Source organism: Xiphophorus couchianus, chromosome 6 (assembly GCF_001444195.1).
Source record: "Xiphophorus couchianus chromosome 6, X_couchianus-1.0, whole genome shotgun sequence".
Taxonomy (NCBI): Eukaryota; Metazoa; Chordata; class Actinopteri; order Cyprinodontiformes; family Poeciliidae; genus Xiphophorus; species Xiphophorus couchianus.
The window spans coordinates 67,362-93,346 of NC_040233.1; the positions used below are offsets into that span (position 1 = coordinate 67,362).

General features: G+C 37.6%; 1 protein-coding gene across 2 annotated transcripts; it reads right to left on the reverse strand.

The window, feature by feature from the left end:
* Positions 1-378: 378 nt before the first annotated feature.
* rnf2 (ring finger protein 2) lies at positions 379-24,728 on the reverse strand. 2 transcript variants are annotated; one of them, XM_028019998.1, is made up of 9 exons: positions 24,642-24,728; positions 18,740-18,836; positions 12,047-12,207; positions 5,503-5,585; positions 4,737-4,869; positions 4,562-4,661; positions 4,256-4,428; positions 3,967-4,156; positions 379-3,333 (listed from the first exon to the last, which is right to left on the reverse strand). In XM_028019998.1, the coding sequence occupies exons 2-9, from the start codon at positions 18,824-18,826 to the stop codon at positions 3,232-3,234; spliced, it is 1,029 nt and encodes a 342-aa protein (XP_027875799.1). In that variant the 5' UTR covers positions 18,827-18,836; positions 24,642-24,728; the 3' UTR covers positions 379-3,231. The 2 variants fall into 2 exon arrangements, with proteins under 2 accessions (XP_027875799.1, XP_027875800.1); XM_028019999.1 differs by lacking the exon at positions 24,642-24,728 and adding an exon at positions 24,405-24,530.
* Between the last annotated feature and the right edge of the window lie 1,257 nt (positions 24,729-25,985).

Below are 25,985 nucleotides of genomic sequence, written 5' to 3' on the forward strand. Positions count from 1 at the left end.
TTTCCATTAGCACATTATTTTTTTCTGTAGTTTAATTTATTCAAAACCTGATAATTTTCAAGCGATATCCCATTGTAATCCTCCTCAGACTAATCAGAAATATTTCAAATTTGAATAATTGCTTATTTCAAATAATTTTTAATCCACTTAGTCAGATCATTACTAGTTTTAAATTAGAGAGTATTTAAAACTAGATTGTTATTAACAACAATCTAAATATATTAAGATTTCCCAGTCGCTATAGATGCTTCCATAGAGAACCATGGAAGACAGTTCTCCATGGCAGAGGAATGGAAGGACCCACTTCCATTCTTCTGCCATTCATTCAGAAGAATGGATGGCAGAAATGATGCCACACTCTAAAAGATACACAGCAGCAACTTGGAACAACCTTTAATGAATGAAATGAGCAGAAATGTTGTGAGGCTGTTCAAACTTTAAACTGGTATTGAATCAAACATTTCTCTAACTAGTTAGGGAAAAGTTAAGATGACAAAGCCATCTTAACTTGGAATATAGTTAAGATGGCTTTAAGCCTTAATCAGAAAATGAGTCAACATGTGGAATATCTCAGATTTGTATCCATCTACCAGTCTCTGCCTTCTCTTAGACAGTAAGCATTAAGTTTTATGTTAAACATACAGATGAGATTTTATTGTTCAACCAGAAAAGAACCAGTACAGATGCACACACAGACACACTGGTACAAATCTAACAAGAATGAAGCACATTTTCTCTTTCATAAAGCACAACAGACAGTTTTCATGAGGGCGGTAACCCTCACGGGTTCACAGTTGGCACAATAATGGATGAAAATAAAATCTCCACAGTAAGGATCCACTTTCAAGTAGTTTTTCCAGCAGAGAAAAAAAATCTTCCTTTTTAGTCTTCAGTCTGAAAGCTCAAAAACAGAATATTACATATTTTCTGTTCCGCAAATATATTTCTGATATCTGTTCTGATATCAGAAACTCACTGTCGCATCACACTTTGTGTCTTAACAGACCAGCACTCATAAATATCGGGAGATGTTCGTAAATATCTCCTGACATTTGTGAAAAGGAAAAGCCACCCAGATACATTTTTTGCAAGAAACAGGCTATGTTGATTTTAAAATTCTACAGTGAAGGGAACTGTTGGGTTACGTACAAAATTCAGGTGTCCTTTAATGTGAAAGGTATAGCAAAGAGGGCTTCATTTATCCAAGCCCAACTAACTCAAAAATAAAAAGTTCTATGCTCGTAAATGTTGCCTAAAAAAGTTTTCCTAGATTGACAAGTCAAAATTAGTATTAGTAATAAAAATACAAGCTAGCAACATCTTGTTGCTTTATTTATGAAACTGCATTGTTTTAAGTGTATAACTTGAAATGTATGTGCCTTCATTGTGCTCAGATAATTTTAGCATCAGCGCAGAGATTCTTCAAAATTACCTTCCAATGTGCTGAAAAAGTGTTTCCCCAAAACTGCAGTGCTTCCCTGCTCATGGTTCTGGAAGGAACTGGGTCAATTTGCCATTTCACTAATTTGTTCTTTCATTTAAGTTCCTTCACTTCCATTTTATGGACTTTTGTACCCGTGCATTATTGTAACCTATTAATTCCATGAATTATGGTACAATCATTGAAATGATCAACTCTCAACTTGCCAGACATTTTGAAAGCATTGTGGCGCATCCTGTTGCAATTGATTGTGGTTCAGATTCCTATATGGACCAGCAGACTTGGACCCCCTGCTGGATCTTATTTATTGAAGTCATAACCAGATTTCCTTCTTTGAGCAAATAAAGAAAATAAATTTAGATCGTTCTTAGATAAGTGGAGAAGTCCCTGTGTCCCTTGCTTTCTGACAAACTAGAATTCTTCTAAATTCTCTTTTTCAAGAACTTCCTCGAAAAAGGAAATCCTTTATTTCACACAGAATGTTGCTCTGTGAGAACCTTCTGTGTAACTGCTGAACAAACAACAAAAGTTGTGGAAATTTCTGTGGACAATGAATACTGTAGTGGTCTAACAAAAATACTCCCCAAACCATCCCACCCCTTGAATAATACACACAGCTTCCTCTCTGTTACAAAACATTTATAAAAAGGATGAGCCGCCACAAAATTTAAAAGACAGTTTGTTTCTATGGCAACAGATCAGCAAAACAGAAAGGAGGACACTCAAACAAGTCAGCCTTTCCAGATGATAAATATCAAGTCAGACCTCACACATTTGGAATTTCTCAAACTTTACAGTAACATGTAACAAAAGAGGCAAACCAAAATCAATGGAGCTCCAAATCATTGCTTCAGCAGACCTTGTTTGAATTTTTTTTAGTGTCTTTTAAATTTCCCTCTAGAAAAGTCAAACTCAAGCAAAAATCAAATCCTAAATTTCACATCCCAATTATTAAAATTGAGGAACAACTTGTTTTCATGGGTTCTAACTAATCCCATTTCAGATTCTAAATTTTACTCTGAACATTTTAATCATAATATGGTTATGGAATAATCTCCTGAGACAGATTCTCCCTAAGAATCTTTTGTCAAGCAGGTCTTTAAGAGGGGACTTCAAGTAGCATATATTCAGAATTCTTTTTCCAAAGAAAAAAAAATACAGACACTGCAGAAGTAATGTCTGTACTTCTTTTCAAAGTACAGACATTAAATACAGCTAACATGCATCTTGCATGCACATATACAATTTGGAAACAGAGTATTTGGATAATTGAGCAGAATTTGTGTCTTCACCAGTTTTTTCTTCCTTTTCCAGGCATGGATCTTAACTGCAGTTTCATAATGAAATATGCTCTACCTTCTGGACAAATATGTTTATAGACATGAAAAAATTACCAACACTGCCATGTGTGTCACTGAAAACAAAGTTCACAATATAAGGGGGAAAGATTTGCAGTAATTTTTTTCCTTTAACATTTAAATCTCCCAATTCAACCAATGCATGAAGCCCATTTTTGGGAAAGCTCTACACTTGCTGTTTGAGGTGTGATATGCTGTACTGATCTGCTGCTGTCTAACAGGAGACAAAGATTCACAAAATATAAAACAACAATGTTTTTTTCTATTCATAGGAGAGTCCATTTGAAATTTTCCCCAAACCCCCTGGTCTCTGTCAGACACACATTCTTCTGCTTGTGTTTGTGTACAGCTGTTTCCATGTCCATCTGTTCACCTCCAACAAGTGTGTATGTTTATGCAAAAATGGATGGAGTTATGTATTCTTATGTATGTTTACTTGTGTTCTTTAGTGGGGGCAAAGTAGAGCTCCATGGGTTTGTTGACCTTCCAGTACTTTTCACTGACCAGCTCCAGGGAGAAGGAACCATTCAGAACCTATGAACAGAGTTGAACAGTTAGACATATGATGCACCAGCTCTACCACCCGAGACCCCGAACAATACCACATGTCCATTCATGCAGCAACAGTTTCTGAAGAAAGAGCAACCATAACTGGTCCTTGTTGCAGAGAACAAACAAAATTTTTTCTAGACTCAAAACAACCAATCCAAACACACTGAGCAAAATTTGAATGGTTTTCCTTTAGGCAGATCACTTTTCATGAAAAGTTTACTATCTTATTACTTTTATTACAGGGGTGGATTTGGTAAGATCACAGGCTTCATGTTCACTGGATACAAAGGAATAAGACCAGGACTGACCTGATGCATGATCAGTTGAAAGATCCTAACATAGAATGGGAGGTTGAGGTTGACCATTTTTGTAGTTGATGAAAAATGTCTGTGCTGTGGTCACTAAAGATCACAACAGAGAAATGCATGTTCTTTTAAAGGGAACATGCATTTCTCTGTTGTGGTCTTTATGTTGTTGTGTGCCATGTATGCCCAACCTAAACCTATTCTGTGTTAGGATCAGGACAACGAAAGAATATAGCAATATTTAGAATTTGATCTTAAAGAGGTTTCAAACTGTTTTGTTAGAGATGATCCTGAGCATAAGAGTACTCACAGTAAACTGGTTTCCAGCAGTAGGTATGTAGATAGTGTACTGTTTCTCTGATGCTGCTTCAACGTTAACAGGACTGGCCTCAGCATTTCTTCTCAGTTCCTCCAGAGCCAGCCGGACTGCCAGGTATTTAGACAGGTGATCCACAGTGGCGTTACCAGAGGTCTTAATGTAGCGAGGAACAAACTCCACACTGTAAAGACACAGTCAGATCACAATTACCAATCAGATGTAAATGTGTGCTTGACACCAACTTTAGAAGCTTCAAGCTTCTGTTTTGTGCTGAACACACCTGTTATGACCATCATCCTTCTCCATCAGGGTGGGGTGTGGCCTAAACACCAGCTCTATTTCACTGGCTCCTCCATCAATCACAGAGTCTCCTCCCCCATTCTCAGCAGCATTGTCCATGTCCAAACCGCTGTCATCACTAGTCTTGGTGCGCTTAATGCTCGGTCCTGCCTCCTGGGGAACCAATACGAGTTATACCAATACATAAAACACAGCATGTGACTGGAGAACATACTGCAACCATTATGCCACAACACATGCCATACATTTAATTCATACGCATTTATTGTTGTACGCCAGGACATACCTGATTACTGTGGACAGACGCATTGCTACAGTGAGAGGAGTCTCCGTTGTCCTCAGCTCCGCTACCGTTTTCCACTGTGTGCCTCTTGCCACGCTGTAGCCTGACAAGGAGACAAACACCTAGTACCCACCATGTAGCATCTCTGTGCTCTGTTTGTCTCAGGGATTGTGTTTACCTGGTCATTGCCTGTATCTTCAGCCCCTCTTCTATGCTGTGGGACAAAGCCTGCTGATTGTTGTGTTTGCTAATGCGAGCCAAAACTCTCTCCTGGTGGGCTTCATACTCATCTCGGCTGGGATAAATCTTACCTAAAATTAAACAAGAACCTGTTTAATGTGCTACACTTGGGTGTAGCACCTGTGGAGTTTTGTGCAGCTAATCAGCTGAACTAACAAATTTCTCCAGTGTTCCTTATGTAAATATACACTACAATTCTAACAAGTGTTTGACAATGTGGCAGGTATATAAGGGTATTAGAAAGTTATTTTTTCTCATAAAGTCAGAATTTTAAATAGAAGTATTAATGGTCATTAATCAAGCTGCTGCACCTTGGGTATCCAGAAACAACTTGGGCTCTTTTGTGAGTTTATTTCCAACTTTTTAAAGTACATGAGCCTTTGAAGGGTTGATTTACTGAGATTTACTGGCACAATTCAAGTTTACATAACTTGCCTTGTGCATTCAACTTGCAGGATTTGAGAAAAACAAAGTTCTCTGTTTTAAATGAATAATAGATGTATATTGCAGGCATAATAAATCAATGCATTAAATACAAAATACATATAAAAGGACAAGCTGTTTAGAAAGAAAAAAAATCTAACAGGAATGTCAAAAAATAAATGGTTAAATCATTTTATAAACACCTTTAGTTCTACTCAATTAAGATGTGTTATTCAAATAGAATTAAAGATACAAAGTTGTTTTTCTGTGTGGTTACTTACTAATCAGAGCATCAAAATTGGGGTCAGGACGGAGTGACCTCTTAGAAACAAGCTTCTTACGGCAGGTAGGGCACTCTTTATTCCTGCAAGGAGATAAGGCCATGCTTCACATCAGAAGTTGGTTGGTCCCAGATGGAGTGGCAATTATCAATCATAGCAATTATTGATAATGGTTATGTAATTGTGTAATTTATGTGATCACACCCCACATAAATGATTGATTGATCATTGTGAAAAATCAATTAATCAAGTTTATTTGCAAAGCACATTTCAGCAACAAGACAGGTCAAAGTGCCTTACATCATAAAAACACAAGAATACAAAGTCATTTAAGTCAACAATTGAGAAAATGAGTAAGCATTACATTTTGCTAAGTGCCATCATTACACATCAAAATGGTAATTGTTTCATTTATTATGGATCAAAAGCAACTCTAAGCAGTCTAGATTTGAAGAAATTCTGTGTTTCAGCTGTTTTGTTAAAAAAAACCCAAAAAGCTCAACTCCTGACATATTTAAAGGAGGTGAGAAGCACCCAGGTGCATATCAGACCTTTGAAACCTATATGCACTTTCATATCAGCACAAACAGACCTGCTGTGTTTAATTGTTGCCTCAATTAAAATGAAGATTGTGTCTGGTAGGAAGAAATCTCCATGGAGAAATCCACAAACAGTAAGATCTGCAAGACAGCTCTGCCGTAGAGCAGAACGAAAATGGAGTAATACTCAACTTCACGTTCATTATGACATCTAGGCCTGTCACGATAGCAAATTTTGCTCAACGATTAATTGTCTCAAAAATTATTGCGATAAACGATAATATTGTTAGAAGACCTTTTTACACTGATTTAATGGAAATGACGTAATAATGCATGCGATTTCTTGCCAAAGATAGATACACTTTATTTTCAAAAGAACACTTAACACTTGAGCTGATAAACAAAATAAACAAAACAACCAAAAACAAAAATTAAATGGATTCTCAGTCTCCATTAACAAAAAACTCACTTGAAAAAAAACTTTTGGTCTGTACTCAATACAGACCTTCTCATTGAATTCAATGAGAAGGTGCGTCCAAACTTTTGGTCTGTACTGTATGTACCGCCAGAGAGCGACAGGACTTTCTTAAAAACGTTCTTTGACACCATTATCTCATTTAGTGAAGGAGTTCTTGTTTGCGCTGGAGATTGGAACACAATCCTTAATTATGCTCTAGATACAACAAGCTATAAGAAACAAAAAACTGGTAGGTCAAAAGATTTAAATATCCTGATCCGGGAGATGGGCTTGTTTGATGTCTGGAGGGATCTCCATAATAAAGAAAGAGAATTTACTCATTACTCTCCTGCACACAAAGTCCACTCCAGGATCGATCTGTTTCTGATGAACACCATTGATAGATCTAAAGTGAAGGAATGCTTAATTGGAACATCTGATATTTCAGACCACAACATTATCTATTCGTCCATCAGTTTGTCTAATAGGCCTAAAACAACATTATGGCGCTTAATATATAGGTATCCTTAATAATGAAACCACAACAAAGGAGATTAGAAAAGAAATAACGGAATGTGTAAAAGACAATAATAATGGGCAGGTAAATCCCACCTTAGTCTGGGACACGGTCAAAGCAGTAATGAGAGGGAGACTAATTTCTAGAACTGCTTATATTAAAAAAAATAAAAAGATTAAAATACAATGAATTGGAAAAAACATTGAGGGAATTAGAATTAAAACAGCAAATGACTAACAATGGAGAATTTTCAGAACTAATAACAGAAACTAAAAACAATATAAATGATATGATACTCGAGGAACTTGAGGAAAAATTACGATTCTCCAAACAAACATTTTATGAATCAGGCCAAAAAGCTACACGAATCTTAGCTAGGCAACTTCGTAAACACCAATTGAAGCATTCGATTACCAAAATTAGAGAATCCTCAACTGGTAACTTAACCTATGACATGGATAAAATACATAAGACCTTTGAAAATTATTTTTAAAACATTATACTCTACCCCAGAACCAGTTAAAATAACTGCTATTGACAATTATTTGGCAGCTTTGGACCTACCTTTGCTTGGATTAATCCAAAACGAAGCTTTATCTGCTCCCATTACCCATAAAGAATTAGATACAGTTATTGAACATTTGAAAAGTAATAAGTGCCCAGGTAGTGATGGGTTTCCAAATGAATGGTACAAGATGTTCAGGAAGGAGCTTTCCCCTGTCCTGCTTGAGTCTTTGAACTGGACATTGAGCAGAGCTGAGATCCCACCATCTTGGAGAGAGGCTATAATATCTGTCCTCACTAACTAAAGAAGGAACAAATGTTGAATACTGTGAATCATATCGCCCAATCTCAATTCTGAATGTCGATTATAAAATCTTTACATCAATAATTTCTCGGAGATTGGAGTATTACTTGTTAGATCTAATACACGAAGACCAGACGGGATTCATCAAAGGCCGACAAACTCAGGACAGCATAAGACGAACATTACATATATTAGATCAAGCCAAAAAGCAGGGCCTCGGCGTAGCATTAGTTAGCCTAGATGCAGAAAAGGCCTTTGATCGGGTCAACTGGACTTTTTTATATAGGGTACTAGAGCGTCTGGGCTTTAATAATCAGTTTATTAGTTGTTTGAGGTCACTTTATGATGAACCACGGGCCAGGGTAAAAATCAATGGGCACCTTACAAATAGCTTCCAATTACACAGAGGAACCCGCCAGGGATGTTGTCCAAGTCCATCGCTTTTTGCAATATTCATTGAACCCTTGGCACAGGCCATTAGAGAGGATGATGGGATAAAAGGTGTCAGTTTTGCAAATATAGAACACAAAATTGGCCTTCTTGCAGATGATATAATCACATACCTCCAAAACCCAAATACAACTCTCCTCAAAGTTATGTCAGTGCTAACTGAGTTCGGTCAACTGTCAGGCTATAGTCTAAACATCACAAAAACACAAGTTCTGACAATTAACTATTCCCCTAGTAAATCTATAAGAAAAACCTATGGACTTAAGTGGGATGCCAAAAAGCTAAAATACCTAGGAGTACTTATTTCCCGAGATTTGGATTAGTTATTTAGTTTGAACTTTGGTAATCTTACTGAAACCATAAAAAAAGACTTGACAGCTTGGGCAAGGTTACTGCTGGATTTCACGGCTAGGATGGAAATAGTGAGGATGAATCTGCCTCCTCGTTTTTTATATCTTTTCATGTCATTGCCTATTAGAATATCTAGCGCACAGTTTCATGTCTGGGACAGGTTGATCTCAAGATTTATTTGGGCTTGGGCAAGACCAAGGATAAAATTTTAAACACTCCAAATTAATAGGGACCAAGGGGGTCTGGCCCTTCCAAATTTGAGGGAATACTACACTGCCTGACCAAAAAAAAAGTCGCCACCAAAAAATGGTCACACTCTCTAATATTTTGTTGGACCGCCTTTAGCTTTGATTACAGCCCGCATTCGCTGTGGCATTGTTTCAATAAGTTTCTGCAGTGTCACAAGATTTATTTCCATCCAGTGTTGCATTAATCTTTCACCAAGATCTTGTATTGATGATGGGAGAGTCTGACCACTGCGCAAAGCCTTCTCCAGCACATCCCAAAGATTCTCAATGGGGTTAAGGTCTGGACTCTGTGGTGGCCAATCCATGTGTGAAAAAGATGTCTCATGCTCCCTGAACCACTCTTTCACAATGTGAGCCCGATGAATCCTGGCATTGTCATCTTGGAATATGCCCGTTCCATTTGGGAAGACAAAATCCATTGATGGAATAACCTGGTCATTCAGTATATTCAGGTAGTCAGCTGACCTCATTCTTTGGGCACACAATGTTGCTGAACCTAGACCTGACCAACTGCAGCAACCCCAGATCATAGCACTGCCCCCACAGGCTTGTACAGTAGGCACTGGGCATGATGGGTGCATCACTTCACCTGCCTCTCTTCTTACCCTGATGCGCCCATCACTCTGGAACAGGGTAAATCTGGACTCATCAGACCACATGACCCTCTTCCATTCCTCCAGAGTCCAATCTTTATGCTCTCTAGGAAACTGAAGCCTTTTTTTCTGGTTAGCCTTACTGATTAGAAGTTTTCTTACGGCTACACAGCTGTTCAATCCCAACCCCTTGAGTTCCCTTCGCATTGTGCGTGTGGAAATGCTTTTGAGTTCACAATTAAACATACTCCTGAGTTCTGCTGTTGTTTTTCTTCGATTTGATTTGACCAAACGTTTAAGTAATCGCCGATCACGATCATTCAGGATTTTTTTCCAACCACATTTCTTCCTGGAAGACGATGGTTTCCCACCATCCTTCCAGTTTTTAATGATGCGTTGGACAGTTCTTAACCCAATTCTAGTAGTTTCTGCAATCTCCTTAGATGTTTTCTCTGCTTGATGCATGCCAATGATTTGACCCTTCTTAAACAGACTAACGTCTTTTCCACGACCACAGGATGTGTCTTTTGCCATGGTTGTTTAAGAAATGAGGAGCTACTCATTGCATCAGCTGGGGTTGAATAACTTGTTGCCAGCTGAAAGATAATCGCCTATGCAGTACTTATCCAATAGGAGGCTTGTACCTATTTGCTTAGTTAAATCCAGGTGGCGACTTTTCTTTTTGGCCAGGCAGTGTATTACGCATCTCAGATGAGAATTATGGTCTGCTGGTGCTCCTCAGAAATGGAGACTGGATGGAGACAGATTGAACTTAGGCAAGGTGGGGTCCAACCCCAAACACGACAGAGATAAAATAGTTACAGACAAAAATGGGAATGGTATAGTTGAAGACACGTTGTTAATCTGGAAAGAGGTACAAATTGGCAGATGTCACTGGACTCCTGATGTGGCCCTTCTGTAACTCAAACTTTCGGCCAGGAGAATGAGATTTCTCTTTTTTAGGCTGGAAAGATAGAGGACTTGTGGCTTTGTGCCAGTTTGTTGAAGGGAACACCTTTAAAACATTTGAGCAAATGAAAAGGGGTTATAATCTTGAGAACAGAGATTTATTTAAATATTTTCAGGTAAGACATTTTTACAATACTAAAATAAAAAAAAGTGTTCCTCCAGAAGGTAATACTATTTTAACATTTTTTACAAATGCTTATACTCACCTCCCATGTAAAACTGTTTCTAAACTATATAAAGGGTTGCAGAAAGATAATGGAAATAACACCTTGAATATTAAGTCTAAATGGGAAAGTGAATTGGGAGTAAAAGTTACAGAGGGTGATTGGTTTTCAATCAACAGACATCTACAACAACAGACATCTACCAGTTCTAAAAGATGGAAGGAATTTGGATGGAAGTGCTTAATTAGATACTTTATTACACCTCAAATTACTAGTAGACATAGAGGAGAAGAACAGCAATGTTGGAGACAATGTGGCCATCAGAACGTCAATCACTCTCATGTATTTTGGTCCTGCCCAAAGTTGGCACCTTACTGGGATGGAATCTGTCAGACTACCGGGATAATTTTGGGGTATGTCATCCCCAAAGACCCCAAAATTTTTCTGCTGGGGCTGATATCTGGAGAAGTATTTCAAAAAGAAGATGAGTATCTTTTTAAAGTTCTATCAATTGCAAGCAAAAAAGCTATTACACGCTCTTGGCTAAAGAAACTCCCTCCCCAGCTAGACCATTGGCGGGAAGTCATGGAGGAGATTCACTCAATGGAAAAACTGACATATCTTTTACATATAAAAGGACACTCTTACAACAAACGCTGGTCAAATGGCTGTCATACAAGAACAAGGAAGCATAAATAGATGTAACATCTTGTAATTTTTTTGTTTTTAAATTTATATATGTATCAGTGCCCCAAGTTCTGTGTGTGTTTTATGTTTCATTGTAATGAAAAATGTTAAATAAAGAGTATACTTTTTTTTTTTTTTTTTTTTTTTTAAATCGGCTGATTACCAATTTCTCAAAATTAAGGAAATTGGCACCGATAAATCGGCTGGCCGATATATCGGTGTACCCCCAGTTCTGAGTGATGTTCTCTGATGAAAGTCAATTCACACTGAGCTGAAATGATGGCCGCCAATGATGTTGGAGACGTCAAGGAGAATGATGTGCATCAGCCACCCTTGGTGGGCAGGTGAGTCTAGTCAATACAGACCTGACTTGCACTCTGAATAGCACAATGCCTCAGTGTTCTAGTCCCTGACCCTCAGTTAGTATGGTAAATATTAAAAGTTAGTATGACAGTGACAGAAAAAGACTGAAAGTAGGTCTGACTTATTGGGAATGGTAGCCAGGGAACAGACATTTCTCTCTATAAATAACATGTAGGTGGTGTTTGTAAACATCAAAGACATCTTAAAAAGCACAATAAACACAAGACAAGCCATTAGAAGATAAAGAAGATGGGCCTACTTCAGTATTAAAGAACAAGCAGGAGGCTCAGATAAGAACTGCTGTATCTATATTTCAAAAGTAGAAATGTAGATACAGTAGTTTAAACCAGGACATGAACGTAGCCGCCCTAAAAAAAACAAAATAAAAAAAAACTTACCCAGATCTCAAAGCTGTGATGATACAATCAGCGCAGAAGCGGTGCAGACATTCTTTGGTTGTCATCGTGTTTTTCAACATGTCCAGACAGATAGGACACATAAGTTCACTGTGTAAGGACCTGGGTGACACAGCTATCTCCAGTCCGTCTGTTATTGCCTCCTGAGACAGACAAAAATTCAGAGGTAGGTTAAAGCACACTAATGTTTTCTGAGTGAATGCATTCTCTCAGGATACAACATCCTCCTTCTACTTTTCAAAAACAGGATTGTTATTTTAACTGGTCCCTTTAAAGTGACCTATAGATTTGTGTGTGCTTTGTATTTGATACATTGTCAGAACCATTTTTCTAACATATACTACATTGTGTGGACCGCCTGCTCTTTATGTTGCCAAAAGGCTACAAAAAGAAGTATTTTTGCTTGTGGTAGGTTTAGGACATAGGAGTATGTGTGTGTGATTGCATAGTTGTTTATTTTGTATCTATGATGGCCTGGCAACCTGACCAGGTGTACCCTGCCTTTCACCCACTAACTACTGTTAGTGGGTGAAAGTTAGTGGGTGCCTTTCACCCACTTACATGCTGAGATTACTTTCTGGGCCGTTTGGTCGAAAGTAAACTTTACACGTTAAATGAACAACAATACCAGTTTAGACTTTGAGCTACTTGCTAAAACTGTATTGTGTAACATTAAAACATGCTGCAAGTGTATCGATGGCAGCTCTTCGTCTTCTCTTCAGTGTTTTTATTAGCTTCTTGGCGCAGCTCCCGCTCCTGCTAATGGTAGCTTCACCGCATCAGTTCAGCGTTAACACCGGCTGATGACGTTGCTGTGATTCACTTGTCTGATGTCTGTCAAATATTTTATGTTTTATTGAGGATTTTTGTACATATGTTTTGGCAGTGCTGTGAACATGTCAAAGCAAAAAGTGTTTTATTGGCTGTCTGGATGCTGTCCGCTTCAATGGAAGGACAATGGACATGTAATTACATGTATATAAACATGTAATTACTAAAATCACAATACTCTCACTGTGTATCCCTCAGAAAAATGAACCAATTTAAATAAAGAAATCCCTCTATGGGTGATACCACAATAGAGAGCGTTTACTTTATAGCGTTAACATCGGTGTTGTAAATGATCCGGTATGAAACGGTAGTAACACAGCACTTTTGAATTTTAATCATCAGAATACCGGGATTTTTTCAGTTGTTTTAAAAGGTTTACGTAAGTCTGCTTTTCTCCATCAATATGCTTCCCGACCACTCCGCACCAGAAGGGGGTAAAAAAAAAACCACGACACCTCTGAAACCTCTGAAACAGGAGTATCGTGACATAGAATGGAGCAACAAACTAGATGTGAATCAGGATCAGAGAATTCGGCGCCGAACAGTGAAAAGTCAATCATATTGACACATGTGAAACACATGATGATTAAGCGGCGCAGCAGGTGACGAGTGAAGATTACTGGTGGTGAACGTCAATATCGATAAAATAAACCTAGCAACAAGAAAGAAACTAAAGAAGACATAATAAACCAAGAGAGGATAATACTAATCCTGCCGTGTTTCTAAAACTAAATGGAAATTAATGAAGAACAAAATGCAAGAATAAACTAAGAAACTAAAGTAAATACAGAGGAATAAACTGGTATGGCAAGACCTTTCAAGCAATAATTAATACAGGGGACTACATGGCAAGAACAGACTCTGTTTTAAGATAAAAGGTAAGATAATATTGTTGAAGTGCCATGGGTTTGTTGAGAGCACATCTAGTAATAAGAAGAAATATATTTTACAGACGATAACAGTAAAGACCATATCATTTATTTATGTTTTTAATTAGATTAGATTTTTTTTTCTTCAGTATTATTTTTCATGTCAGTGTTAATGCCATGAGGCTGATGACTCCATGATACTTTTAACTCATGCTTGACTAAGAACAAGCATTGTTCTTTGTAATTTCTGTCCAGTAAAAGTATTAATCTATAAATCAATAGACAGGTAAAGATATAATCAGTGTTTCTGTCTCATATTTGTGTGGCATTAAAAGGATCTGGAACTTTTGTTTTTCCACTGAAAGCACTGGTTTGCTCAGTAAATGCCATGTGGGTGAAATTTTATAGATTATACTCTGATGTCCCATTCTCCTGAAGGCAGCACAGAGCTGCTCCACCAGAAACTCACAGAAACATTAAAGAGAAGAAGAGTTCTGATTGATATAGTTGCAGTTCTATCCGTGTTTTAATTTTACAGAGCACTGTCTTTTGCAAATAGTTCAAAGTTAAAACTGGGATTGTTGTACATCTTTTATCTGGTCATTTTGTGCAATATTTAACAACTAACATAAGAAAATGGCTCAGAACAAGAATATTTTTTCCACTTTGGCTACTGACAGGCCTACCAATTTTAAGTTGAATGTTCATTGCATTTTTCGTAGATGCCTATAAAAATAATTTCTATTCACATGGCTTTTTTCTTCCCTGGATAATTATTTTTGATGATAAATATAGAAACAACCATAAAAATCTAAACATCAACAATAGAATAGAATAGAATTCAACCTTATTGTCATTGCACTGTCACAAGTACCAGCAACGAGATGTAGTTTGGATCTATCCAGAAGTGCTCTACGAGATATAAATATTTATTTACAGATGTACAAGACTATGTATGTATGGACTATAAGGGGTTATAGCAAAGAGATATAGATATTGTGTATAAATATAAATATGGGATCTATATGCACAGATTATACAGAATATACAAGAATGTTAGGGAATGGATTATATATGTATATAATATAATACAAGATAAATAATGGCTAGGCCTGTCACGATAGCAAATTTTGCTGAGCGATTAATTGTCTCAAAAAATTATTGCGATAAACGATAATATTGTCTGAAGACCTTTTTACACTGATTTAATAGAAATGACATAATAATGCATGTGATTTCCTGCCAAAGATAGATACACTTTATTTTCAAAAGAATATTTAACACTGGAGCTGATAAACTAAATAAACAAAACAACCAAAAACAAAATGGATTCTCAGTCTCCATTAACAAAAAATGTACTTGATAAAAACTAAACAACATAAAGCCAAAGTGGAAATAAATACTGCATTCAACCAAAAGAGTGCAGATTATGAAGTCTGTATATTATGTTGCCCTTCAGTAATAATTAGATTTAAATAGAGAAGATGGGCACATCGACTACCTGATGCAATAATTCACACTACATGACTTTTGCTCCTATTTTTCCCCATACAACAATCTTAGACCTTTGGTCTTTCTAAGATTGTGTGGTGTGTTATGGTAGATCCTCGTTGCCGCTCTGATCTAAATCAGGGGTTTTTCCCCACTGGGAGCTTTAACTCAGCCTGTTGAATGTGACAGGTAGCCAATCAGAAAGCGCGGATTCTCCTCTGTGTTTTCTGAGGGGAAATTATGTCGGGGAATCCCAAACAGCTGACACTGTGCAACCTGAAGTCCAGCTGAGTGGAAACAACATTAATGTTTATTCAACATGCAAAGAATATAGAAATGACAAGAGGAGGAGTTGGAGCGAAATTGCTACCGCAGTTGATAAACCCGGTAACTTTTCAGCTGTTCTTCGTTAACGTGACGTAAATAGGTTCTAATGATTTTCATTCAGTCAGGACTTTACGCTGACACTAGCTACATGCATTGCAGGTAGATTGTAGTAATGCATTGATTAATACCTGGTTTTAAAATTAGTTCACTGGACTTGTAGCCATTATTTTGTGCCCATTGTTGGACACCACACGGCAGGAACAAACCCGATCAAACCCTTATATCTAGGATTTCTGTCGGCTAATGTGTGGTCTGTCAGGTTTTGAAAATGGGCCGACAATCGGCTGACAGCTCTAAGATCGTGTTGTCTGCGCTGGGCTTTACACTAAGGAAATGAGGAAGGAGGGTCAGTGGAGAGCACCGGAGTTGAGCCTTTTTTCATTCGGTGTCATCAACAGAAAGAGAAAAAGGTCGGAAGAGACGATAATGCCGATAATTGAAATGACGTCGATAGTTTTAATTTATCATACGATTAATCGATTTATCGTTTATCGCGACAGGCCTAATAATGGCAGATAAAATTTACAGATTGTATGTGTGTATAAAGAAAATAGTGATAGTAATATTAATAATAAAATAATATTCAGTGCAAAGTAGCCTACATCTTCTTTCATAGGAGTGGTGAGGGACCTGGATAATGAATAGGGAGGCACTGGCCCAAAAAAGGTTGAGAAACACTGCATTAACTGCTGGAGATGGGCACCAATGTCCATAACTGCCTGGATTAACAATAACAAAATGAAACATTAAATGGTGCATAAACCAAAATCCTTATACAAGCAATAAAAGTCATGTCAAATATTGCAGATATGCAACATATAATTCTCTCCTTTTAAAATGGCAGATAGTTTCTCAAGTCTTCAGAGGATCACCACCATCAGGGTGTTTTTATTCAAACCTGGTTGTGCAGACATTAGACCCACCAATTACCAGGGGCCTGAAAACTGCATACACCACTTTCCATGTAAAGGTTCTGATTTATAAAACACAAACTTGACGTGAAAATGTGTGGTCCCTTAAGCCAACCTAATATATGCAGAACACACAAGCTTGTTTCGGAAATAGGACAAAAATGGCGACACAGATTGTGAGGTCGGGAATTGAAGCCTCACTGCATCATGATTCCTTCAGATCTTTAACTACATATTAAACGTTAACCATAGATAAACTTTATCATAAGCATTTAAAAATACAGTGTGGTATATGCTTGCACTGGTGAGTCACAGCTATAAATGAGGACTGTCAAATAAACAAAAAAGGTCTGTAAGGCAGCCTCAGCCTAAATCCTAAACCAATGTCTGCACAACATTTAAATGTTTCATTTAACGTCTTACTATCACAATCCTCTCCCTGATGATCACCACTATGAGAGGTACCATAGTTTTATTTTATTTTTTATCACTGATTAAGCATAAATTATGACAAGATGTGACGCATTCAAAGTGATTCTTCAAAACATCTAAATACAGTGAACCCTCGCTATAACGCGATTCACCTTTCACGGTCTTGCTGCTTCACGAATTTGCATCGTGCATTGTGTTCTGCATTCTGATTGGCTAAACAGTCTCTCCGCTTCTTCTCTACCTGTGTGTCGATAACGTTGCGGTTAAATATGTACACGTATGTAAAACAGCGTGCCAAATTTAAGTTTGCAAATTCTCTTGCAATTTCAAGTTTCTCTAAAACCCATAATGTCAACAAAACGTTCTGCACCGACAAAGGCACTTGCGGTCGGGCCCAAAAGGCAGAGGAAGATGCTAAAAAGAGCGACAACAACTACCGATAACTATGTTCTTCTCTCGAAAAAACACACCTGCACCGCAATCTCTAGAAGAAAAAAAACGCTATAGAACGGAGTCAGGATGCAGCGGCTCAGTCAGAAGAGCAGTGAAATACACGCGAGTCACAATTTGTCCTACTCTACTTTGCATTTTTTTTTCATAATCATTTTTCATTTTCTCCCGTTCTAATCCAATGACTCGGGTCACGGTGCTGATCTCCGCAATTTAAAGCCTTCAGTTCGTATTGATGATTAAAATTATTATTTTACGGGCGTGCCGTGGTGGCGTAGTGGTTAGCGCGACCCATATTTGGAGGTCTTCAGTCCTCAACGCGGCCGTCGCGGGTTCGACTCCCGGACCCGACGATATTTGCCGCATGTCTTCCCCCCTCTCTTTCCCAGTTTCCTGTCAGCCTACTGTCATATAAGAGACACTAGAGCCCACAAAAGACCCCCTGGAGGGGTAAAAAAAAATTTAAAATATTATTTTACAGTACAGTAGTCATTTGTAAAAAAACATCAACAAAAAACCGTTTATACAGTTCTTTTATTTGTTAAACAAATGCTTGGGCCTGTAAAAAGGTTTTGTTCTTTGGTATTTCATTGTATAATAATTGTAAAAAAACAAAACAAAGGTTACTACTTCACGGATATCGCAGGTTCTTTTTGGAACGTAACCCCCGCGAAAAGCGAGGGTTCACTGTACCGCTGTGACATCCGCATGTAAAGCATCAGTGCTGATGGAAGAACCAGGAGGGAACTTGTTCAGGGTTCATCGAGCTCCTCTGCCTCATAATGACTGGCTAATAAGACTATTTAGATTCCCTAAAGTTTTACTCTTGGATATCTGTGCTGGACTGGGCCCAGTATTAAAGAGATCGACCCACCAGAACCACGCCATTCCTGTACAATTACAGGTGGTGTGGGGTTCCTAGCAATCGGCTCCTACCTGCACAAATTAGCAGGAAGGTATGTGTTTGACTTAGGCATGGGCAGTATAAATTTATGACAGTATAATAACCTTAGACAAAAATATCACGGTTTTGTGGTGTCACAGTATTGTCATTACAGCTCTAAAATGTGTCATTTTGTATTTTTTTTAGCGTGTCTTCATATGAAGGCATAGTCACGTTGCTCCTTAATTGATAGTCCTTTATAAGCAAAGTCTAGAATATGCCACACCCCTTAACTGGGGTGGCATAAGATTGCAGTGCTGTTTGGGGAGATGATCACCTTTTTGCATTTATGATACGTTTCAATAAAAAAAAACAAAAAAAACTGACAGATATATGCAAAGTGATCTTGGTGAGAGTTTACCTGTGGTGTTCTCTGTAGTTCATAGAGACTTAGTTCCCAAGTCTTGCTGAGGGACTGGACCCCATTCGTCTGCAGTGTCTGAGTCATGGCTGCAACACTGAAACACAAAAACAAATGCACACTAAACGGACTAAAATAGAGGAGGCTAAACCAACTTCTGTTTTATCTTACAGGAGCATTACTCATGCCTCATCCCAGGAAAATTAGACCTTCCAATGAGAGAACTGCTCTCCAGGTTCTCCCTCAGCTAACTTTTTCAGCCACCTAATTTTTGAGCAAATAAATGACAGAGTGGCTAACCTTGTAATGCAACGTTGTACAATCATGATGGCAGTGGCATGATCATCTGAAGCTGATGTGGACAAGATAAGCCAGGTTTGGTCTTTCTCAAAGAATGGATCCTAGTTTACTTACAAATGGAAAAATAAAATGGCCCAGACTGAATTCAAAACACAAGCATGTCAGATCTTCCTCATCAATATTATGTGGTTTTTGAGGTTTATAGAAATAAAGAAAGGCCGATGACCCAATTGAATGTCTCTAAACATCAGAGTAGAAATCAACAATACATTGAGGAGAAACTGTAGGTTCTACCTGAAAACAGTCTTCAGCACTGAGAGACATCATACATGAGTTAATGACTGGGTCACATACAGGGGCGCTGTCAAGAAACTTGGGCCCCATGACAAAAAATTAAATTGGGCCCCCTGCTGTTACAATTTCTTGAGTCTATTTGACCCATAAAAAGCGACACAATTTTAAAGGCATGTAACTGCCTTGCTTTCTTGTCATGACAGTTTGTTATGAGACAGATAATCTGTGAAAAAATTAATCTCCTCCAGCTTCCTCTCTGACCTACAATTGACAGCTAAGGATTGTGATTTATAGCACTACCTCCTGCCTCTGATTGGTTGTTTCTAGAGAGCACTGGTAGAAGGCAGAGGAATTAAATTATTCTCAGATAATATTTCAACATATTGAGAGTCTTAACAAATATGTGTTTTTTGTTAATAAAAGTTACATACTGCAGCTTTAATTTCACTTATGAGGGGACAGGTCAGAAGGGACGTGGCAACAGATATCTGTAATTTAAATGCAAGCTAAGACAGGATTATCTGGACTGACAAGAGGCTGTTTTTTATTATAATCTTATAAAGATTGTTTGAATTTCTGTCACAAATATATTGTTTTATTGTGTAATTGTAAAAAGAGCAGTGAGAGGAAAAATCTACAGACTCCCTGGAATGATGCTAACCAGCTCGTCACTGAACACAGTGTTCCTCACCTTTTTCACTGGGACAGAGGGAGGGATTATTCTGATACGGGGTTAGAGCTGCTGCTGACTGACTCATCTGTTAAGTGTGGTAAAAGGTACAGGTGCAACTTAAATATATGAATATGTTGGTAGATTTTTTTCCCTTCGTTCTTTAAATGCTAGTGAAATGGCGGGCAAACAGTCTGTAGCTAAGCTAACTATCCTAAAATGGTTGATATTCTCAGTCTACTCACCTCTTGAAGAAAGACTGGGTTACAAATTGACACTCTTGTTTTTTCTCTCTCTCTTTTTGAAAACCTGACTATTATTTTTCTTAGCAGCATAGTAACTGCCACAGTCATTCTTGTCTTCTACTGACTGCTGTTGAACATCATCACCGTCAAGTGCGCCAAGCAGGAACGAACCATTCCATGCAGATCCAGGGGGTGTTCAGTGTAAATATGCATGTGTGCGCTTTAGTTTTTGAGTGGTAACATTTATTTTTTACTGATAAAAACAATTTTAAAAACAATATAATTAATTTTGTAATTGACAGGCCCCAATGTGTTTTCTATTTCTTTGAAGAAAAAAATATATATAAATATATATATAAATATATATATATATATATATATATTTGGGGGTAGAAAACCCTGTCGGTCAGGGGCCCTTGGAATTGTCCCAACTTTCCCCCCCTTTACAGCGCGCCTGGTCATATATTCCTAGAAGAGCACTTCCTTCTCATACTGCAGGTTTGTAGCATTTCTAAAAGTACAATGGGAGGCAGATCCTTCAGGGTCCTCTCCTGTGGATCCAGTTTCCAGTTCTAGTCCATGAGAAAGAGACACTCTGAATAAGATTTTAAGACTTAAGACATACGATTGTTTTATCCGTCATTATGTTTCTAGAACATAACAAAATTGGAGTGGTACCCTCAGTGATAAATAGATAGATAAATAAATAAAGTCTTAATCTTTAAAAGTTTGTATCTCTTAAGACAAGAATTAAAACTTTCCTTTCTGATAAAGTTAATAGTTAGACTAGCTTAGGATATCTTGAACTATTTCTGTAGTTATGCTGCTATAGACTAATCAGGGTTTCCCCCGGAAAACTTGCTAAGCCCAGTGGTTGGGGCACCAAGGTGGTCAACCGTGTTTTTGTGTTAAAAGATGTTAAGTTGACAGAAAATGTAAAATATTATTGGGTAATTATGTTACTGGAAGACATTGCCAATAATACTTAAACTCACAACTATAGAATCTTACCAATAACAAATAAAAAAATACAATTAAAATACATAATTATTTGCACTTAAATCTAAATTAAATCATTAGTTAGTGGATCTAAAAACACGATGTAAAGCTGATCACATTTAGAACCGGCCCAAGGCATAAATGAACTAAGAGAATACATCAATGCTGTTAAATTTGATTTCATGGTTTCAGCATGTATAAATTAAAAGATTTTAAATTGTTCTAACATTTAAATTTAAGATTTTAAGGAGCTGGCAATTTTACTTTGTAAAAGAGACACTCTGATTAAGAGTGTCTCTTTTTCAGAACAACCTATGAAGAACCTTCATAGATTGTTTTGTTTACCCTTTAGCTATTTGTTCACAAATTCATGGTGAAATGCTGTTAGTGCTGCAGATATTCTCAACAGGAAGAGGGGCCCCTAAATCAAATTCTGCTCAAGGCCTCATTCAACATTGGACCGGCCCTGCAGGATGAGCTAGGACTGCTGCACTGCGCATCTCTGCTGCGCCGATGAAGAGGTACAAACCGAAGATTTAATTTATGTGGTTTTAGTAGCTCTTCTATTTCGTGTCTATTGAGTTTTTAATAAGCGTCACAGGCACTGCTTTGGTTGCCTGAGCTTTATGGAACGAATTTTTCTGATCTTCGCGCAGCAACTCTGCCTTCAAGTATACAAAGCATTTGATATGAATTGTGTTGCTGCAAAAAAATAAAATATAATAAAAACAAACCAGCATGCTGCGCTAGTCATGAGGTGAGGGTGAAAGATCCTCCACGGGTTGAACTACTGGTCCATAACGCACCGGCTAACTGGGAACTCGTACGTTATAAAACGCAGACAGAGTCAGCTTGTGGAAACATAAACGCACATGCCGCATATAATGTTTTGTTCACAAAGAAGTATCCTTCTCACAGCATGCTCAACGCACAGATCAGTGGATAAGATTGGCTTTACATGTAAGTATCAGCCAATCACAGATCTCCCAAAATTAAGGAAATTGGCGCCAATTGGCCAATAAATGTATCCTATATTATACAAGCATATAGAATATTATGTAAACATCACTGTCAGAGATGCAAAAAGTTTATACTAGGTGTGTGAATGATCTAATGATCAGACTGTTGATTGCATCCAGTCCACATCATTAGCAGAAATAAAGGGCCCCAAAACCAAATTTTGCTTAGGGTCCCAGGAGGCGTGGGCGGGCCCTGATAAGTATTTTAAGCCTGGCGGGCCACCAGGCTTTATTTGGGCCCCCACCAGTCTAAGGATTGCTTATTTATTTGAGTTTTTTAAAAAATTTTTGCATTTTGTCAGACATTATAGTCGGTATTCAAGCATTAATCTTCCAATAACACATAATTATCACGTAATATTTTCAAATTTCCTGTCAACTTTAAAGCACTGGGAAAAGGAAGAGGAGGCTAAAGTTTTTCACAGATTGTCTGTCTCATGACTGTTATGACAGAGACAGTTTTAACAAATATGTAAAAAATATATAGATATTTTCATAAAAGTCACAATGCAGCTTTAATAACCTCACAATGTTTGGGAAAGTATTTTTAGCCTGCTGTAATTACTCTATTGCATTCTGCTTAGACAGGTTGATACCCATTTAATAATAGTGATATGGCAGATAACTAACATTTACAGATGTCATTCATTCTGAATACATCTGTATACACATGCACTTTTATTCCTACACTTTAGATGCAATGTAAATGTGACCGCAATATCTTCATTGCTTCTCTGCTTCAGTTACACCACATAATCCTGTGCTGCATCACTATCACTATAATATGAGTGAACACTGGCCAATGCTGATATATTGTGCATCCTTAATAATTGTTACGGATAAAATGATTCTGTCTTTCCTCTGTCTCTTTTCTCTGCTAACATGCACATTGCTGCATGCTTACATAACCATATCACTATTATATCAGTATTATATACTGGAGACAGTCACACTTAAAAAATTTAACTTATTAACAAAATGAAACTGATTAACACTAGCCTTTAGAGAGGGCAGAAAATGAGGAGAAGATAAAAGCAGAACTCACTCTACAATTTTTGCTTTGCTTGCTGTCATCCTTAAGGTGTGCTGAATGGAGCCCAGCACTGGTCAGTGAATGTAACCCTGTATCTGGTCCATTTGTATGACTTGTAACATTGGATCATTTTCCGCATTAAAGCCTGTTTTACACTTAATCAAATCTCATTATTTCTCAAAGTAATGACACAGAGGTTTTGGTCGGTCCCGAAACTGGTAAACAAACCTGGGTGGTGCACAGAGGAAAAAATGGGTGCACTACAACATATTAAATACCCATTGTGATACATAGAATTAAATGTTTGATAATGATACAATAATGATACTGTTATTTATTGTAATTGAATTGGTGCAAATTAAGAGACATTTCTGAAATATTTACGAGTTTTCCAAAGTTGAAACTGTTGTCAGATGTGGGAGAGTGGATTGTTAGGGTTGTTGTTTGCACAGGGCGCCAAACCTGCTAGGACAAAATGCTTCCCATCATTTTATTCCCATCTAGTTATGAATTTATGAACTTTGAAAATAATTGACCTAAGATCCACTAAAAGTAGCTATTTCATATCGTTTATCGGACGCCGTACACCAATCTGAATGTGGGTGAATAAGATCTGTGCAGACTAGTGGAGATGTGTGACCATGCTGCCACACATGTGACAGACTGAAGAACAAAGTCTTGGTAGTAGTTTTCAACACCTCACGAATCTGACAGATTTGTAAGTTAGACAAAAGGAGAGATATAAATGATGCTTTCTCTCTCATTTTATCTGTCGATGTCAACAATTAAAATCCAATGAGCTCTAATCGCTGGTTGAAATATAAGGATATGCAGACGTCGGCCTGTTGATATCTTAATCCAAAAAACAACATAAATCCAGTTTATATGGCGCATTCATTCTGATTTTTTTAAAAGAGATAGTCCAAGCGCACAAATTTCAGGAGAGGCTTTAGAGTTCGGCTAAAGCTAGCTAGCATCCAGCTCCAGATGATGCTGTGGCTGTTCTTTGGAACGTTAAAACTGAATGGGAACAAAACAAGCCTGAGATGGGGAAAGGCGCAAATGTTCTGTTTTAACTCAGTCTAAAGAGCGCAAGAAGATGTACCTTGAATTGAGGTCCTTGGTGTAAGGAAGAAGTCGTGGGTGTAATGTGACAGAAAGAAAACAACAGAGAAAAGAGGCTCTCGATGATACCCCGCATGTCTGCACTGCGGGTTCCAAACGTCATTTTAGAGTTTTATACAGATAAGAACTCGTTCCAGAAGCGTGGTTCATCTGAGAATTCGGATACTAAATAAAGATTCCTCCAAACTGTATAAAATATTATTGTTCATGTACTTACATGTTCAGTTGTAAGAACGGCCTGATGTAGCCAAACGCGTTAAGGTGAAAGCAATATGGCTGAAAGGATACAAGCGATGCACTCTGGGAAATGAAGGCCATGAATATCCACCGATAGCACAGCTAAAGATATATATATATATATCCTGATTTCAGGATCAGAACCCATATTTTAAATTGCTTTATTCCTATCTTTTTCTGTTTTTAACCTTCCGAAGGATCTACTGACGTCTCAAAATGATATATATATATATATATATATATATATATATATATATACTGTATATATATATATATATGTGTGTGTGTGTGTGTGTCATGCATAGCCGCGCTGCCGTAGAATAATTCCGTTAACTCAATCAAACTTGGACATGTAGATATTAATTTCGTGCTGTGCTCCACAACAAATGGAGAAACCGTTAAAGTACAACTCAAAACCACTTCTTTCTAGCGCTCTGTATCAGCGCAGCTGCGCGCAGGCTCGTTGCCATAGCAACCAAAAACGCTACAAAAAAAACCCTCAAATATTTCTCACACAAAGAGCAGAACATTCAGTCTGTTGCTGTAGTATGGTTTTAGGCTTGATGCTTATTTTGCGATAATTAATAAGTGATTGCTGTGGTAAGAGGAGAAAACTATAAATATATCGCTGCACTTGACTATATGGCTAGCTCGATGTTACTGTCTCTTACTCTGCAGTTGTGGAGTCACAATGTCTGGGATCATGAGCGCCCCCTGCCATGAGGCAAGAAAACTGCCTTCCTCACCTCTAATCTGTTCTCTGCCGTTTATGATCGCTCCTCAGCACAGGAAACACGTTACACACAGTTTGTGACAAAAAACACTGTACATTATATACATAAGCTAAATTATGGAAAATCAGTTCATATGTTAAATGTTTTTTAGTCATTTTATTGGCGACCTACAGACAGGAGGAACATGCTCCCATAGAGTGGCAGCCTTACAGTTAGCGAGAGGTTGCGCAATCCCAGGAGAGGATCAGCTCGCTGCTGCCTCACCAGCTGCGCTTCCGAGACTTTGAATGGGAAAATGGGAAAATTCAGCGATTTTGAAGAAAAAACAATCAGAATTGGTTAAGCTAAATGAAAAATAGGTACTTTATGGTACAAACCACAGGGTGAAAATAGCAAGATACATTTTTTTATCATTGTATGTAATTTTTCCATGATGACATGTATATAGTACATGTATATATGTATATACATGTATATATGTATATACATGTACATGTATATATATATATATATATATATATATATATATATATATATATATACTGTATGTATACATATACACATACATACATACACACACACACACACAC